This window comes from Opisthocomus hoazin, chromosome 8 (assembly GCF_030867145.1).
Source record: "Opisthocomus hoazin isolate bOpiHoa1 chromosome 8, bOpiHoa1.hap1, whole genome shotgun sequence".
Classification (NCBI taxonomy): Eukaryota; Metazoa; Chordata; class Aves; order Opisthocomiformes; family Opisthocomidae; genus Opisthocomus; species Opisthocomus hoazin.
Window position 1 is genome coordinate 32,330,562 of NC_134421.1, and position 18,212 is coordinate 32,348,773.

The following is an 18,212-nucleotide window of genomic DNA, read 5'->3' on the forward strand; positions in this document are numbered from 1 at the left end:
CAGCTGAAAGAAATAATCACTTCTTTTTTTAACAATTGCTAGGATTTAAATAACTAAATTAATTTAATTTAAATAATTAAAATTAATTCCTAGACCAGTACAAGCAGATGTTTCCTTATAACCTCTTCTACATGTGATGTTATGTATTTGGTTTGCTCCTTGTAGAGCCAAACTTCTTTTTTAGAGTTATGTTCCTTGTTTTAGCATCATGTTTTGTCCTGCAAATGTGGTAGTGAGCAATACCACCTAAACTCCTTTGCATACTAAGTAATCCTGATATTTCAGATACTCAAGCCTCCCTCTCTCAGATGAATGCTCTCATGTTTAGGCTGGAGAGCTGTACTATTTCTCTTGCTAATGAAGTAAATCCCAGCAGTTGAGCTTAAACTAGAGGAGGAAAGTGTGTTGCAGTGTCTTAATCCGGTTCCATACACCTCACAGACTGGTCATCAGGGTGGTCTTCTGCATGTGACAGATGCAGGGCTGAGGTACTAAACTGAAGCTCTACCACAATCTCAGAACTACTGTTTAAAAGGGGGTTGAGGAGCAGCTTCTCCGCCAGCCATGTTTGAGAAGAAAAGGAGCAGATCTTTCCCTGCTTCAGTGACACTTTTGAAAGGCATCTTTTGCAAGGGCCCCTAACTTTATGATCTCTATTTACATATTAATTTGATACAGATATCTTTCTCCCTGTAGTGATGGACCCTAAGAGGGCCCACTCTCTCTTCACAGTCTCAGTTTAAGAGCCTCTTCACTCAATATAGTGAGTGCCACTAACTTCATTTAGAGGTTCCCAAATCACAGAATCACACAGAATGTTCGGGGTTGGAAGGGACCTCTGTGGGTCATCTAGTCCAACCCCCTTGTGGGAAGCGTAACTCCAAGCATCTGCTTCTGCCTTGTGAGCCCAACATCTAAAGATGAAGCACTGCAACACCAAAGTCACTTTAGAGATTCAAGACTTCAAGCCTCTCATTTGACTTCCACTTTCATGCATGGAGGCTAATGTTGCAGATCACATGTATGGTGTTTTTTTACTAATTCAATAAGAAAATCTGCAGTGCTACAGTTGGAAATCTAATGGCTTTTTTCAAGTAGTGCTGGAAACACAAAAAGGACCTCTGGCTTTGTGCTATGAATGACCATTATTTTACTTTGTGAACAGTGGCAAATTATTTGACAGCAAAGAACATATAATTACAAAGTACAAACAGTAACTGATTATTATGATCATTTCAATCCCCTACAGTGAAGAGTAGATGGTAATTAATTTCTGGACCCACCAGACTAAATATAATTACTAGAAACCACAGCAACCTTAGACATATGCTGGTAAAACAGAGTTAGATGTTACTGCATCTGTTTATTACGCAACACTTTATCCATCATTAAATGCTACAAGTAAAAGAGAAAAAACATTTCAAAAGAACTTCTAAAAAGCCATAGATTAAAAACACAGTTAAAAAGTTATGAATTTTATCATTTGTACCGTATTATTAATTGCACATTCTCTGTTACGGTTATTCGAACTGCAGTAACTGCCAGGGAATCAAAAACCTCCTTTACATGATTTACTGCCTGTGCATTTATGTGTAATTTAATATTACCCTGATTTTGTATTGATTAGAATCTTGGGACATAAGTCTAATTCCCTAGTCTCATTTAGGAGTTTACTGCCTTGAAAAATCTGTGTTCCTTCCAATATGCACTGACTGTGAATTAGCTCATTGTATGAAACATCTCTTCTCCCAGAATAAGGTTTTTTGGAGGGGATGGGCGGAAAGGTTGCAAATTAGCCTTTATTTTTACTCTCCTAGTCAAACTCCTATTATACCTGTATATAAAAATCTCTCTGAGCTCTCTGGAACTTTGTCTTCGTGCTCTGGCTATGCAAACCCATCAAGACCAGGCTTTCTGCCTGACATCAGTCAATGTCTTTGCCCTGTTCCAGAAGAGGGAAGGGCATCTACAAGAACTTTTAGAGTAGTTTTCAGCAGATCAAATTTCACTCGTTGATAAGCATACATACAGTTTCTGTACCTGTCACCAGCTTTCCTCACCAGGAGCTGTCAGAGAAGTCTGGAGAAAGATGAGCAGCAGGAGTTTCCCCTTCTTTGTGAGGAAACAAGCTCTGAGGGATTCCTACAGATTCTGAGGTGGCTGTTCGCAGCAAATTGGCACACAGTTGTTTAAGAGCATTAAACTGAGCACAACACCTGACTGATGCGAAAGAACACAAAATGGCACCTGTTGGATGTGTTCTCTGCATGTATCTTGTACTCACCTGCTTGCCCTTTGCACTTGAACTCGCTATTGTCTCTGAAGTGTTAAAAGAGGCAGAGGCATGACTCAGACACCACGATAATTAAATTCTTATTGTAGAATCATCATCATTTTCTTGGTGGAAAAGCAGGGAAAACAGACTCTGCTTTATTTTCGGTTTTCAGTGTGAATTGGTTGAAACAGAGCAAAGGAGATATGGGGTACCTCTGTTGCAGCAGGAATCTGAACATTCCTGAGAGAACACTGACAGACCCCTACAAATGTGTTGCCACTGTGAAACACAAGCTGATTTTATGTCTACTGAGCTGCTATTACTAGTAGTGTTTGCAATGCCTTTTCAATTAAATGAGTTTGCTCATATGTTAGGTACGTTCAGTATGTGAGACTGATGTGAAAATAGCAACTGGGAAATTCTGGGGTGCGGAACTGAAGGAATCCTATAATCTTAAGAAATAAATAAAAACATTTATCTGTCTTCTTCGCAAGTTGTACCCCTATTTATAAGCTGACTGTCAACGTGTATTCTGTAATTACATTATATGTTGAAGTTATTTTTCAAAACTGTGCAGTTCCTTTGGAGAAATGCACTGCTTTAACTTAGTAGCTATTCTCTTCCTCTGCCCTGCTGTGATGCTTTTATCATACTACTTGTCATATGCTGGCAGCCAGTCTTGTGCTCCCAAGAATGGCCCCATAGAAAGGCTAAGATGAATCTTCAGATGGCTCCTTAAATTTATTTCTTTCCCATCTTGCTATCATTAGTAAAGCAATAAGCTTTTTTTTTTTTCTTTTCTGATGCTTCCTTCTTCAATCCAATTGGAAACGATGAAGACACAGGGTAGAAGAAAGCTTTGCGGGGTGACAGCTTTTTAACACTGACTAATCCACTGCTGTGCATGCTAATAGATGCTGCTAGGTTTGATTAACTAATTTTGCAAATGAATATCTACGTAAATTACTTTTGCAGATTGTTTTCAATGATTCTTTCTATTTAATCTCCTTCTTGAATAGTTTCATACTGATTGTTGCTGCTCACAAGAATTCACATAAAACCCTGGGGTATAGATTTCATAGTAAATATATCTGGTGTCATCTTACACAAGAAAACCCTCCCTCTCACATACATTTTATTCAAAGGTATGTAGTCATAGTTTCAAGATAATTTATTTTCAGAAGTTTCAAAGTCATATAGGAATGCAATTTCCATTAATGCTCAGTTCATGGCTGGTTTTAAAAGACACTCAGGTACTTATGTAACTGGGTATGCCTGTAAAGGATTTCTAAAGATTACAAAGACAGACAGACAGATGCATTTTAATTGCAAACACCTGATTGGCCCAAGATGTCTTTAAAAAGTCCTACATGCCTACATGTGAGATCTGATCCCTTTGCAGAGCTAATACTAAAAATGGGACTAAAAACGTAAGACTTCTCTTCCCTTTTTCTTTGTTACTTGAAAGTAAAATATTTTCCTTTAAACCAAAAGATCATGTGATGTACTTATGCAAATACTTCTACATCCACACTCCACATAATCAGAAAATCCATCATCCTTTCTCAAAAAGTCGTGGTCTTAACCTATACTCTGTACTGATCTCGTTGTCCATAGATCACTGCACACTTAAATCTTTGTATTTTCAGTAATTTAACGTTTCTTAGATACTTGCCTTTAAAAGATAAACTTCATGCACCATCCACAGTCCATGTTCCCTTGCCTCAGCTGAACAAACCTGTGTCTGGACAGCCTAACTTACATATTCGCTGTCAAACCACTACAGTGCTGCTAATGCTCAACACATCAGCTATCACATTATCCCCTCTCTGCAACCTTACATGAGCTTTTCCATGTATTCCTGGCTCACACTAGTTTCCAAGTCTTCACCCTTAAGGACTTCATAACATTGCCCTCAAATACATGGCTTCATCTCCTTTCTTACTTCTCAGTCCTTCTGCCTGTAACTTCTCTTACTTCTTTAATCACTTAGCACCTTCTGCTCTCTTGCCCGGCACAGGTTCCGTGTTTGTCTGCCAATGTGGTATTCACTCATCTTTCTTCCTTTAAATTCCTTCTTAAAACCTATCTTCTCACCTTCTAGCATATCATTATCTGACAGCAATTTATCAGGAGTGGGCAGAGCCTACATGGGTGTCCCCTCCACCCGCTCATACATGCAAAGTCAAATAATTCATTCTGAAGCCCCACAGACATTTTTAAATAACCGCCAGCGACCTCTCCTTCCTCCCATGGCCCTCTGCAGAACGGGGCACTGTGGATGGGGGCGGCCAGGAGAGGAGCATGCCAGCTGCATTGTCTCTGAGTAGGAGAAACAGCAAATACACATTTTGGTTCCACTTACCGATTCCTATTGCTAGAAATCCAATCCGAGATTAACGTTGCAGCCTGCTGGTGACAGTGTTTGTTACCAAAGCTGCAGGCCAGCATGATGACTTCCCGACGCAACTCTCTGTCCAAATTTAAGAAAGCAGTAAGGCTGCATTAATGAACGTGCTGGAATGCTTACAAAAAGCTATTTCTTATAACAGTGGCAGCAACTGATAGTAAGGCAACATATCAAAGATAATCCAGCTATACAAATTTGAGTGTCAATTTAATGCCTGTAGCTGCTGCAACAGCTAAAGAAAGGTCATAGACCAAAACCAGCCCCCATTTACACTTCCACACTCTTCCTGACCTCTGTGGTCACATGAGTCAAAGTTTTTAAATATCCAGTGCAGTCAAATTTTAAATTAAGGCTTAGAAAATCATGTTCTCCAAACTCAGGAAATAGGAATTCACCTCACAGCATCTTTTTCCTCTCCCTCTAACGCGGAAAAGAAAAACAGAAGGAAGACACAAAGCTAGGAAAGTAGGACATGCTAAAGATGAAACCAAATTTTAGAAGAGTGCATTATTACAACTATATCCTGCAAACAAACAATAGTAAAAAAATAAATAACAGTACTCATGTTGGTAGGATGCTTGAACAAGTGATTTGTTTAAATTATTCGTTGGCCATCCAAGCTTGAGATACATCGATGCAACTTGTCTTAAAATATATTCCTGAGGGGGGAAAGAAAAATATATTCAGTGTTAGCACTTATTTTTTATTTGAAATCTACATAATATTGACTATTGAGTTTTTGTCTCTCTTTTTTACCCCCAAATAATGTCCTGCTTTCCAAAGATTTTGATTTGCATTTAGCAAGGCAACATGGGCACACATAATCCTCTTTCACTGCTATAGTGAGACGCAATCTATAGAACAGCTATTTGATCTGATGCCTAGGATAAAATAATCTACTGCTACACACCTCATCCATTTAAGAAGAGTTTCTTGCATGCCATTTTGAACTCACAATATACTGATGAAAAGTCGCAAGAGGCCAACAGCTTAATTTCTGCTCTATGGCCAATCTCAGCTACACTGTGCATGTTCACTTTTAAAAGAATATTGTTTTAATATCCAAAGCCATGGCAGAAATGTCACATAAGTACAATCAATTGACTTCAGAATACCCAACAATGTGACTGCAATGAGTTTTGTAGATTTATGGACACTATGTTTTAAGTTCTGGTGTGCTTAAAGAACAAAACCAGCCCAACACATATTTGAGCTCACTTTTACTTTTTTACATAGGAGACATATTTACATATTCTGGTCAGTTGTGAAGAAAACCACTGTCATTGTATTTAGCATAATCTTCTGCCGATGGAATTTACCAATTCGAAAAATAGAACTGAGATATAAAGAACCGCATACAAAAGCATCTATTTTATTATTGGGGATGCACAGGCATGTATCTATGATGTCAACACAAAAGGAGATTCATAGCACAGCTTTCTCTAGCAGATACATTATTCTGTGACTAAAAAGACTTTTTATTTCCTCTGCTATCACCTCTGCTTTCAAAGCTCTCATCAGTAGCGATAAAACACAACCCAGCCATGAATTTTACTGGTTTTATTTATTAAAATGGAGCTTTCTTTACACAGCCATGTTTAAAAGTGAAATAGCAATGGCAGACTCATCAGAATTTTTCCGTGCAGTGAACAACAGACTAAACATGCAAGTTATTTCCAAATCATTTTGTATTACGGCTCTGGTTTGCATGTAGGCTCACACTGTAGGTTCATAAAGGAAGAATCTCACTGTGGCCTAACTAATCTGTAGTATGTGTTCTATAAAAATAAATTTCCATGTCACCAGATAGCTTTGTGTATGTGTGTGTGTATACATATGTATGTATGGACTTCCATATACATACACACATCCAGCCACCTCTAGCTTACTGCTTTCTGAGCGTGTGTGTCTCTGGACATAACACACACAAGCATACACAGGTTTAAGAAGAAAGCACCTTTAAGCATTTCATGCTTTAAAGAGTTTCTTCATCTGAAAGCTTTATTAAATTACACGAAATTACAGTATATTGGCCATCAAAAATATGTAGAATATATAAAATTCATAGTGAATAAAAAAACCCCAAGAGTTCGTAACTGTCACTGTCTGCAATCAAATCCTGTGTACTTCATCAAACATGCTTCATCGCAGGTAGAATTTTTTTTTTACTTCAGGTAAAAAGTTAAAATGTTTGTCATGTCTATCTTAATTATCTACTGCTAGCTGCTACTGCTGTCCCTTTGGACCCAATTATGAATGGGCTTTTGATTCAACGGTGATCTAATCCTTGTTAATTAAGGTAACTGCATTGAATTCACCACAGCTTTTTGGATGAAATAATGACTACAAATCTTAACTCCAGTTGCACGCACTCTGTTCATTTCTGCCTGCATTTGGTGTCCTTGCGGACCTTAGGCATCAATCTAAATATCGCCGTGGGGGTCCTAAAAAATAAAATCTGGAAATAGATTACTTTGGCTCTTTTCAGTGAAATACTTTATTTGTCATAATATTTTATAGGAGGGATAATTACCTTTCCTTCTACTAATCATATATGCCTCAAACAACAGTTGTCACTGTTTAAATGCAAATGAACCAAAGCTTGACAATTGCTATGTTTAAATAAAGAATAATTAGGAAGAAAGCTAATATCCCTAGGTCATTTATAGTATCTTACTGGGAAATAGTTCAGCTCTTGGCAATGAAAGGAGACAGAGGGAGAGAAAGAAATAAAGGAAAGAAAGAAAAAGAGAGACAGAGAGCAAGGAGAGAGGTGGGGGAGGGAGAGAGGTGGGGGAGGGAGGGAGGGAGGGAGGAAGGAAGGGAGGAAGGGAGGAAGGGAGGAAGGGAGGAAGGAAGGAAGGAAGGAAGGAAGGAAGGAAGGAAGGAAGGAAGGAAGGAAGGAAGGAAGGAAGGAAGGAAGGAAGGAAGGAAGGAAGGAAGGAAGGAAGGAAGGAAGGAAGGAAGGAAGGAAGGAAGGAAGGAAGGAAGGAAGACTGTATCTCTTACATTGAAGACGTTGTAGTTTTCTGTGCGGTCCAGCAATTTATCTAGAGGATAAAGAGCTCGGCTGGCAGCATGCCAAGGTAGAAAATCCTTCTCCTCTGAAAGGTATCTGATAATCTCCAGAGGAATATTCTGAGGCAAATAACCAGCTCTACAAAATCAAAGAAGTTAGTATTAAATTGTTTTTGCAGAAGATACATGATGAGGCCAAAACGACTTTTTTCCAAATTAAGTTAAAAGGCAGAAAAACATGATATACTCATCACATTATAATGACATAAAAGTCAACCTTATAAAAAACAGCAACTCACAGTCTCTCCCAATGCATGTGCAAGCATACTTACTGGATGAAGGAAGGCATGAAGACACATGAAAGAAAACTAGACAAGCTATACCTACTTTTTATGGATTCCTGTGGCTATAAAAGACATGAACAATGAAGTAACTGACTTTAAGCAAAAAACAAAAGGAAGGTGCTGCTTTGCTGATTTGTAAGACAGAAAGATGTCTCCATAAAATCAACAACCCAGGGCATTTTGCTTCAAAGAACATTTCTACTGGCCATGGGCAATTGGGAAGAACTAATGGAGAAGCAGCATCTTTTAGTTTCATAGTTCTCATCCCCACTCTTTTCTCTCTCGTTTAGAGCTGCCTTGTCTTCTATCCATCTTAAGCCATTTCAGAATGACTTATTTTATTAAATTGAAGTGGCACTCGGTGACCTCACTTTGCTTAAGGATGTTTCACCACTTTCCATATGAACTATGTTTTTTTCAGGTGTTTATAAATCAATCAGCTAGAATTTTTCCCCATTGTTTTACAGTCACAAAAGACGGCTCCCTGCAAGGGAGGGAGTTTAGCGGGGTTTCAGGAAGGATTTTTAAATTAATAGCTTTACAAGTAAAGTGCAATACAGACACAAGCATTTGAAAGCTGCTTTTTAAAACATGAGTACTGGAAACATCAAGCTTTAGGATTTGCTTTCATTTTCTTTTTCAGAACAGCATTTTTTCTTAAGTATCCAGACTGCAGAAACAAAGTGTAACCATGTGGGTGTGAACTTTCCAGAAACACACAGGTCTATTCTTCTCCCAATGCATGTGTTTAAATCCCAAAGGAGCTCTCTACCTGCCTAGAGAGGAGGTAATGACTCTGTTTTCATTAAACACTTAAAGTCAGCAAGTTGGATTCCACAAGTTTCACTTTAACACAGGCTACAGTATGATAGATCTTCATACACTATTTTTTCTCCTTGTTGGTTGCAAATGTTCCCCTAATTTCCATCACTGTCTGGGGAAGACATGCATGCATATAGTAAACAAAATTACACAGACTATTATGGGAATGAACCAATACATACACGTTGATATAAATGTTGATCTCAGTTTTAACAGCATATAAAAACTACTTTGCTAAAATATTTGCAACAGATTGTTCTTTTCGGTACGGTCCAAAGCCATAGTTTCTTTGCAAGTTGCACCACATCCATGCATGCCATTGTTTTTCACACCAATTTTTCACAGAATTACACCCTGTTCCCTTCATGTTCTCAGGAAAGAAGTGAGTTCATGTACCAGCTTTCAAGAGTATCTATCCCATGTCCTCATGATGACCCACTCTCCAGTCTGTCTCATGTCATCTTTGCCCACATTTTATCAGCTAGGCTCTCTTCCCAACTCCAGTTACAGCAGATAAGCAAGAAAAACAAGATCACTTGGGGAGCTCACTGTGTCACTCAGGAACTGAGCAGATACAAAATGAGAATGGTGGTGCTCTTAGAGTGGGTGGTGGACAGACTTCAATGCACCTGAAGACAGAGAAAGTAAGCTAACTATATTACTCCATTTTATAGGTCTTTCTTATTTCTGAAGCAGTAGATCATCATCAAGATGAGTTCTAGTTCTTTGTAAAGATGTGTAACCATAATTAATGGAGCCAGAAGCAAGCTGGACTGACTGCAGTTAAAAATCTTGGAGATAATGTTAGCAAAGAGGTAAACTAGCTCGGAGTTGCATATATGTAATTAGTTCCTAATGGGATTTGTGATTATTGTTACTGATAACTTGATTGACATGAGAAACTGTGGAATAAGAAACAAGAGGGATAGCTCTAGGAAACATGCTGCTTAAGGAATAAACAGACGAATGTTTATTATAGATGCACTAATGGACATTTAGCATCATGCTTCTGAAATTAAATCTCTCTATGCTAAGCACAAAAGGGAAATCATCGCCACAAAACAAACAGATTATTTCTTTTTAAGCTTAACTTCTCCATAAGTGAGAGATCTATCACTTATTCCTGAGCTTTTGGCCTTCCTAATCAGTTTCAAAGTTGTGATGCTTAGCTGATGATACTCATCCTGTTCACAACAGAAACTGCTACACTCATCACCCACCACTTCTAGCTTCCGAATTTATCAGCCCATTCAATTCTGCCTGCCTCTCCCCCTGTCCCCCACTTCTCCTAAGCGTATATTCCTTCTCACAAAACCAGGTTGTGGCAAAGTCTGAGTTTTTCCTGTTTACTCCTGAACTTCCTTTGCTTTCTGGGTATGACCCTTGAGGAGCTTATGCACAATATCATCAAAATTAACCCCCCACATCAACAGCATCAGTCCTGAGAGCAGGAACGGGGATGAGGGGAGGTCCTTCTGAATGACATTGTTATATAAAAAACAACATATTCATCACTTCAGATCATGATTTTGAGAGAATGACATATTCTGGTCAGTTGTGAAGAAAACCACTGTCATTGTTATGACAGCCATAACCACCTTCCCTCTGCCAATGTATGCATGTTAAACTCTCTATCAGTACACCTTGGGCAGATGTGCTTCAAATACACCTGCTAGGCTGGACCTCTGAGGGAACTAGAGCAGAGACATATCTAAAATCCTGTTACAGTGGCAGTTAAGACAGGAGCACTTCTCTGGAGAAAACAGAAGTGCTTCATGAACTTTACCCTGGCAGAATGTTCTTTATATTCTGCACTATTTTATTGTATGAATGCCTACAGAAAACCATGATAGCCCTGTTCTTTCACCCTAAGACACTGAGTCATGTTTATGAACCTCTTACTCCAAATACACTGTACTTCCATACTATTTGCCACTAAATAGTTGCTGTCAAGAAGTAGTGAAAAGTACATTCACTGTTTCACCTTTTTGTGTAAAATGTGGTATGTAACATATATGTTGTAAAATATTAAATGTATACTACAGCTTAAAAAGCTCAAGGAATTTTTTTGTTCATAAAAAATGAAAGAGTTTGGTAAGGGTAAGGCCAAATACTAAGGTTGCTAATTTTTGGCATTCATAGTCGAGAAAACAGGATATAAGCAGAAGCTCTTACCTTAAACTATAGAAGAGATAAACCGTAAACCATAAAACGGATAAAAAATCCTACAATCCAGATTACAGATTTAGGACCTATGTGAATTGTCCTGGGAGGTAGCATGACTATCATGACAGCCAGGTCAGCAGAAGACAGAAACTAGCCAAAGCAGTGTGACTGTGTGGTGAGCTATGCTCTAGTATTCTGCATCTTCATAAAGAGCAACAGCTGGTTTCTTGAGCTTTGTATTTTAGTAGAATCGTATTCTTTTACTTTACACTAAAAGCTTGTCCAGTGCTAAGAGTGATTTCAAGACTGCTCTTTCGCAGGGGACAGCACATCCAGCAAGATGTACTGGCTCACTTGAAGAGTGGCAAACTCACCAGCCAAGGGGTGCTGGCATGCTTCTAGGATTCTCCTTCGCTAGCCTGGAAGAACTAGGTTCAAAGATGGTTACACAGGGTGCGGTCAGCAAAAGCAAAATTTTTGCATCCAGCAAAGTAGGAAGGAATGGTCAGTGTCACAGGACTTGTGACAAACATACACCATCAGCTGGCTGACAACTGTTAATTGAAATCATTTGTGTCATTTATGGAGCACGATAATAACCAAGATGAGGAAAGAAGGCAGAACACAGAATGAGTCTGTTCTGAGGAGCTCTGTGAACTCTGCTGGAAAAACACAGACCCACAGAAATGTTAAACAGAAATGTTTAAAAATTATCATTACAATAGTAAGAAAAGTAACAGTAGCAACCTTCCCATCAAACGGAAAGATGTAACATAACACTTAGCAGCCTGGAAATATTTACTCAAAACATAACTTGCATACATACTTTACACATGCAGCTTGATTTATCACTCTCTCTTCTAACAACAACATTGGAAGGTCAACGACAGAAATCCTTGTTTATCTTGTGTCTTTTTTAAAGGTTTTTGATTGACATTGCTGGTCACACAGAAAGGAGCCCAAATACAAAAAAGAGCCTCTACAAGCCAGCTCTTGAGCCAGCCTTCTCCATACTGAGTCATTTAAAAAACATGATTACAACAGCAAAAGTTAACCATAAGGATCACATTCGAGATCCTTGGTTGTTTGAACACTTTTTATGTAATTATCCCTGTCCTTCAGTTTACCAGCATGTGAATCACTCTGTAGCCACTGTTACACGTAAGAACTTTAGCATGTGTTAGAAACACGGCCCCACTTGAGGTTTGTCTTATCCTCGGTGTTCCTAAGTTCACAGTTGCCTGTTGAACTGAAGTGGAAAACAGGAGAACAGGAACACAGACTAGCAAACGGATCTGTTTCAGTTACTGGACAAACTACCCCTAGACAAATGTCCTGGTCCAGCAGGTTTTTCATGCCTAAAGAGGTTGTTGACAAACTGTTGTGAAAAGCTGATAGCCCATTTTTATGACAAGGGCAGAGGTAGAAAAAGAGCTTTCAAAAGTTATATATATATTAAGTGGCTTATGACATTATATAACATCATAAGCACCAACCTTTAGCAAGGTACCATCCTGCTTACACTGAAGAAATTGCTAGGGTGGCCATTCCTACAGAGAAAAGAGGCAATGAACACAAAAAGAAAGTACTGAACACAGTAATGAAATATCCCTCACAAAGAATTCCCACTAAAAATCTCACAGCAATCAAAATAATCTTTAACCCACATGAGCTTTTAATGAGTCAGATAAAAGCTGGACATCTAGATTATATTATGAAACATCAGTGTGTATTCAGCTGCATTCTGACCTTGATTTGTTCTTTACACTGAGGCACTGAACTTATGGACAGATCCCAGCACATTCATTTTCCCCTTAGGGACAAAGTACCAAATGGTAGTGTAATTGCCAAGGGAAAATTATTACTCTGTTCTGAATTATTTCTATCATAAATCCAGCACCAGTCAAACAGACTCTGTCACAAAAACAACAGGGCTGCCGTACAGTGATGAGAGTCCCACATACAAGTGCACCATAAATCCCTTCGTCCCACCACCCAACAAAGTCATTATAAGCCATGTGTTTAAATCAAAATTAGAAAATCCAAGCTGGCAGCAAACTGGTCTGCATTGTTGAAACAATGAAAATGAGGTGATTTACTTGCTGCTGGTTTAAAACTCACCCCTCATTGTCTGTTTCTTATGAAATATGTAAAACATGACTAGCTTTTTGCCTGGATAATTTTGAAGGAGGAAAACGCAGCTTTTCAGAACATAAATGTGCAACTCAGATTAGCTTCAGTTCTGCTTCTGTGCATGTGGTTTATATGAATAGTTAGACTATACTCATTAACCCGTAAAGGGACAGTTTAAAATAAGTTAGGATTATTATTCATTGATTCATTCTTTTACCTTTAAAGTCAAGTGTGTGGACTAAAAATAATTCACAGAGAAACTCTGTGCCAACGAACATTCACATTTAACTGTATTTGGCGTTTTCTAACCCTATTCATTTCTTCTGGACCTACCAAGGACTGGTGCCCTACTGATGCATTCAGGATATTCTTTCCCACAGTGCTTTAACAGCAGTTCTTAGGCAGCTGAGTAAAAATAGGTATGTTGAACCCTGACACGTAAAAAAAACTCTGAGCTAGGTGACCCATGCAACAGGGAAACTAACTCTTGCAGTCACAGATTTCACCTTCAACTCCTTCAAGCCTGAAGTCAAAGATTAAAAACTTATGATGACTGGGATCCATGTTCAACAAGGGAAGCTGGAAAAAGAATGTTTTCTCATAGCAAACGAATGGGCCACCTGTAAAAAAGGCCCTGTGATCTCCAGTATCAAAGAGCGATCTACCTCATCTTCCACTCCCAGAGCTGGGCTGACTTAGGACCAGGTAAGGACTCTGCTTTTTTAAGACATCTAAAGTGACTTAATGGATGCATTAAGATTTGTACCAGCTATGGACTTCCACGTAAACAGGACAGGAATGCATGCCTGTTCTTTGACAAATACAACAGCAACATTTGGCTTACAAGCTCATTTTAAGTACCAAATTTATTCAGCATTCAATCTCTCCAACATCAAAGGATTCAGAGAGTATGACAGTTTTAAGTGAAGCCTGCTTATTATTATGTTCTCTTACATGCAAAATATTTGACGACTCTTCAAGTGACATTCAACTCCACACAAGAGCATTTGAAGCATCCTACAAAGAATAGTTCAAATTCAATATAATTATCAGAATACCACATGGCTTAAATTATCTTGCACAGTTTTAGAGTTGCCACATAAGCGAAGGCTAATATTAATCTAAATTAATCACCTTTATTGAAAACAGAAAAAAACCCCAAACTTAAAACCCCCTGTATTTGTAAAAACGCAACAAAAATTTCTTCAAACTGGAGTCCAGTATCTCTCCTTTCGTCTTCTTCCCCACATGAAAAAAAATGAATTAAAAAAGAGTAGCACAAGATGAAAAGGAATAATCTTGCTGCTGAAAATTAAGACTATGCATTAAGTTAGGTATGTCATGTTTTTCATCATCTTGAAACCTTGATTTTTGAGAAGTATGACATTCACACACTTAAATTGACTAAAGAAATTTGAATCTGTTTCCAGGGCTAATAGAGATCAATGTCAGATAACTCAACTATTAAAAGTGTTATTTATTTCTTTCTTAATAATCTTGTCAGGAAGGGTACAATGAAACAGCCTTTCTATTCCTTAAGTTGTCAATGGGCAATGGTACCTATGACAGAATGTTTGAGCAAATTCAAAATCGAGTTTGTTTATTATTATGCACAATACTTTTTTCATATCTCTCTTTTTTCCTGTTCTAATATTTATAATTTGCATATCAATCAGCCAAGTAAAATACGTGTTTAAAAGCTAGAAATTTCATACGGGAAGCACAAAAGCCTGATTTTGAAAATACACATACAATCTGAATTTTGTTTGACAGGATATCTACAGAATTGGATATTATTTCTGTAAAAGCAATTCCCTATAACAACTCTCTGAAATTTTCATAAACCCTCACCTATTCTCTTATCTCCATTTTACAGAGAGAAAACAGATATAAGCAGTTTAAGTGATTTTACCAAGATCACCTAGGAAGTCTATAGCAGAAACAGCATCCCAGGCTTCCTTAGTCTCTCCCTTCCTGTACAGTACCTTAGTCATAACATGGTCCTTCCTATTTATTGCTTGATTTCTGCATAGAGAAAAACACACTTAATCATAAACACAGAATGCTTTGGGTTGGAAGGGACCTTAAAGCTAGTTTCAACACCCCTGCCATGGGCAACGACACCTTCCACTAGACCAGGTTGCTAAAGCCCCATACAACCTGGCCTTGAACACTTCTAGTTCTAGCCAAATAGGAAGGAGCTAAACTAACAGAACATCTATTCCCAAGACTTCATTTAAATTTTATCAAGCAAAAGGACCTTAGTCTACAGTTTAAAAAAAAACAGTTATAAAGACCAAAAACCTTGGAAGTATAACCTGCACTTTGAATTAAAAAGTTCACCCTGGCACTACGTTCTTCCAAGTGGATAGAACATACACTGACAAAGAGCAGACCTCCTCTAGACAACAATTCTGGCCAACAGCAATTGCATGACCCAAAACGGTGGATCATTTCTGATGATGGTGCAGTCAGGTCAAAACAGAAGGCAAAGCAGCCAGTGGCCTAAGGTGGCAGACTATTTTGTTTATGCTGATGAGGCACCAACATTATCCTTTCTACCTAGAAAAGTTGGTTCTTGCCTTTTATTCATATATGCTTTGTTGATGCTGGGAAAGGATAAGGCGTTTAGAGCAGTACCTCTAGCCTCTCAGGACAACTCGCTGCTGCTAAGGTAGCAGCAGGGTCTTTTGCTCTCCATACTAGTCCTGCCAGATCCTCAGAAAGAAAAGTAATGGAGTTCTGGGATAAGGGTAAGGAGAAAAAAGATCTGCTTATTGTGAGGGGACAGGTGAGGGAGGTGAGGAAAAGGGCTGACCAGGCAGCTGCGGGAAGAAACAGGAGTCTGTAGATGACAGGAAAAAGTATGTGCTAGGAAGGAGAGGATAGGGCCCCCACAGAATGGCACAGGTTGTGAGGCTGGACAAAGACTTCCCCCATCAACACACAGATTCCCAAAGCCATATTCGCACCTCTCAGCCCGCTTTCCAAAACTCAGTTGCTAAGATGCCTTCAGCAAGCTCCACTTATGCCTCTCTGCTCCTCTTCTTTGACCTCAAACTCCAAGTTAAGCATTCTGTTGAAGTGTAATTCAGACCTGTTTTAATTAATGTTCCCAAAATAAATGTCACAGACTGTTCCCCTTCCCTGTCACAACACAGCGGTCTCTGGCATCTGCACTGTTACATGGATACATCCACACCAAGCTGACTTCAGAGACCAGCTTGAACTATAACAGACCAAAACCATGGTGTGAAAAGACAACGGGGTAACAGCCGTTAGCTAAAAATAATTCTTTCACTCCCTTGAAACCACAGTCGTGTTTTCCTGACAGTTTATTCTGGGTTTGGCTAGAATAGAGTTAATGCAGTTTACAGGATAAAACGATTACTGCTATAATAACTCAGAAGTACCAGAAATAATTCGAGCATAGGTAAATTTTGTGGGGATGTGGATTAACATCACCCACTTTTACAGGATAGATGTATACTAGATGAAGACCCACTCCCCACACTAAACACTCTTGCAGAGAGCTCAGATCTACAGTTTCTATTTTGTATGTGCTGACGAGTCTTCTCCGACTTCTTCCTGGGCTCTTAGCAGCCTTTTCTATTGTCCAGGATGCTCTTGCAGCACCGGCACTTCCCCGGAACAGGCTGTACAGTTTGCTTTACTGCTCTTAGCTACGCAAAAGGATCAGATCCATACTACAAAACTAGAATGATTTTTAGTGTGCTTGCTCTCAAGAATCACTTTGATACTTCTTGTATGAACATATACAAACATTAGCTGAAATGCATATCTCCATGTAAAGGAGATATTAAGGATGTGACATGCCACAGAACATATGGACTGACACACAGCATATGGATGAACGATAGTTACCTAAAAATACTGGTAGCTTTCTATTTCCTCTAAAAAAGGCGCAGCTGCTCTGGCCCATTGGGAGGGTATATATGTCAAAGGAAATCCAGCAACTTTTGTAGGAAGCCATACATAAATCAATTGCTGGTGAACCATCACCAAAATTTCCCTGACATTGAAAGAGAGTTACTATGGCATCTGCTAAAATAATTTAGATGAGGCCTCATTTATTAAAATAGTAAATCTATACCACTATTAATCAAGCATGATACAAGCTATCGATCTAATACTTGCTCCCTTAGCTGGTGCTCAGAGGCACTAATTACAGGCTGCTTAACGTATCTGTTGTTTGCCTCTGAATTGAACTATCAGCAAATGCGATCAGGACTAATAATGAAAGCTGGAGTTAAACTGCAGTTTATTCATTTAAATGGACCCTATATGATTGTTTATGAATATTCAAGCAAAACAAGGTCAACAACCCGGGATGTGGCTGTTGAAAATTTGAAACATTTCGAAGTACATTAATTGGCCTAGATGAGAACTTCTACCTTTGTCATCTACTTATTATCCAGCCCCAGAATTTTAAATGGGCCCTCAAATGCCTTGACTTTTCCTGACACTACACTGAACAGGGCTTTACGTAACACAAACAAGTGTAACATGGAACCAATTAGTCCAGATGTGTTGGAAGACTTCAAATGCTAGAATAAACAAAATCTTTAAGTCCGGAGAAGGAAAACAATGAAGATCATTCCAACTCCACAGTTTAGTTTTGTTAGGCACTTATTTCCACCAGAAACTTCAAGAAAACATTCTTCCAATTTAGCAGTAATAATTCTGGATTTTATATGGAAGCATATAAACTAGAGGCTTAGTCACAAGAAAACTCTCAGTTTCCAGAAATCAGATCAGCTAATCACTACGGGGTATGGTGCTGCTCAGGTAGCTGAGTGGATAATATGTTTTTGCCTGAGTGGCAATGCTCCACGTCCAGGAACTGAGGAATAAGGAGAGGGTTGGCTTTGATTTGTTGGCTTTTTTTTTTTAAGAAAAAAATAAAACAAGGGGTCCTAAAGACATGCTTTTCCAAATCCCAAAGGCTATACTTGTTTAAGTGAAACTTACTTTTTAAACAAATTTCTCTTTTCAAGTTGGTGAGAAGGTGATCTGGAGTAAG

The 18,212-nt window shown here is 38.6% G+C and overlaps 1 protein-coding gene across 1 annotated transcript in view; it reads right to left on the minus strand.

Moving 5' to 3' along the window:
• Window positions 1-18,212, minus strand: part of TRHDE (thyrotropin releasing hormone degrading enzyme) — a 234,995-nt gene that overhangs the window by 26,117 nt on the left and 190,666 nt on the right. Inside the window, exons 13-15 of the mRNA XM_009931561.2 lie at window positions 7,695-7,842; window positions 5,247-5,344; window positions 4,641-4,748 (exon numbers count right to left, since the gene is read on the minus strand). Coding sequence (XP_009929863.2) covers window positions 4,641-4,748; window positions 5,247-5,344; window positions 7,695-7,842 — 354 coding nt within the window. The remainder of the gene's footprint in view (window positions 1-4,640; window positions 4,749-5,246; window positions 5,345-7,694; window positions 7,843-18,212) is intronic.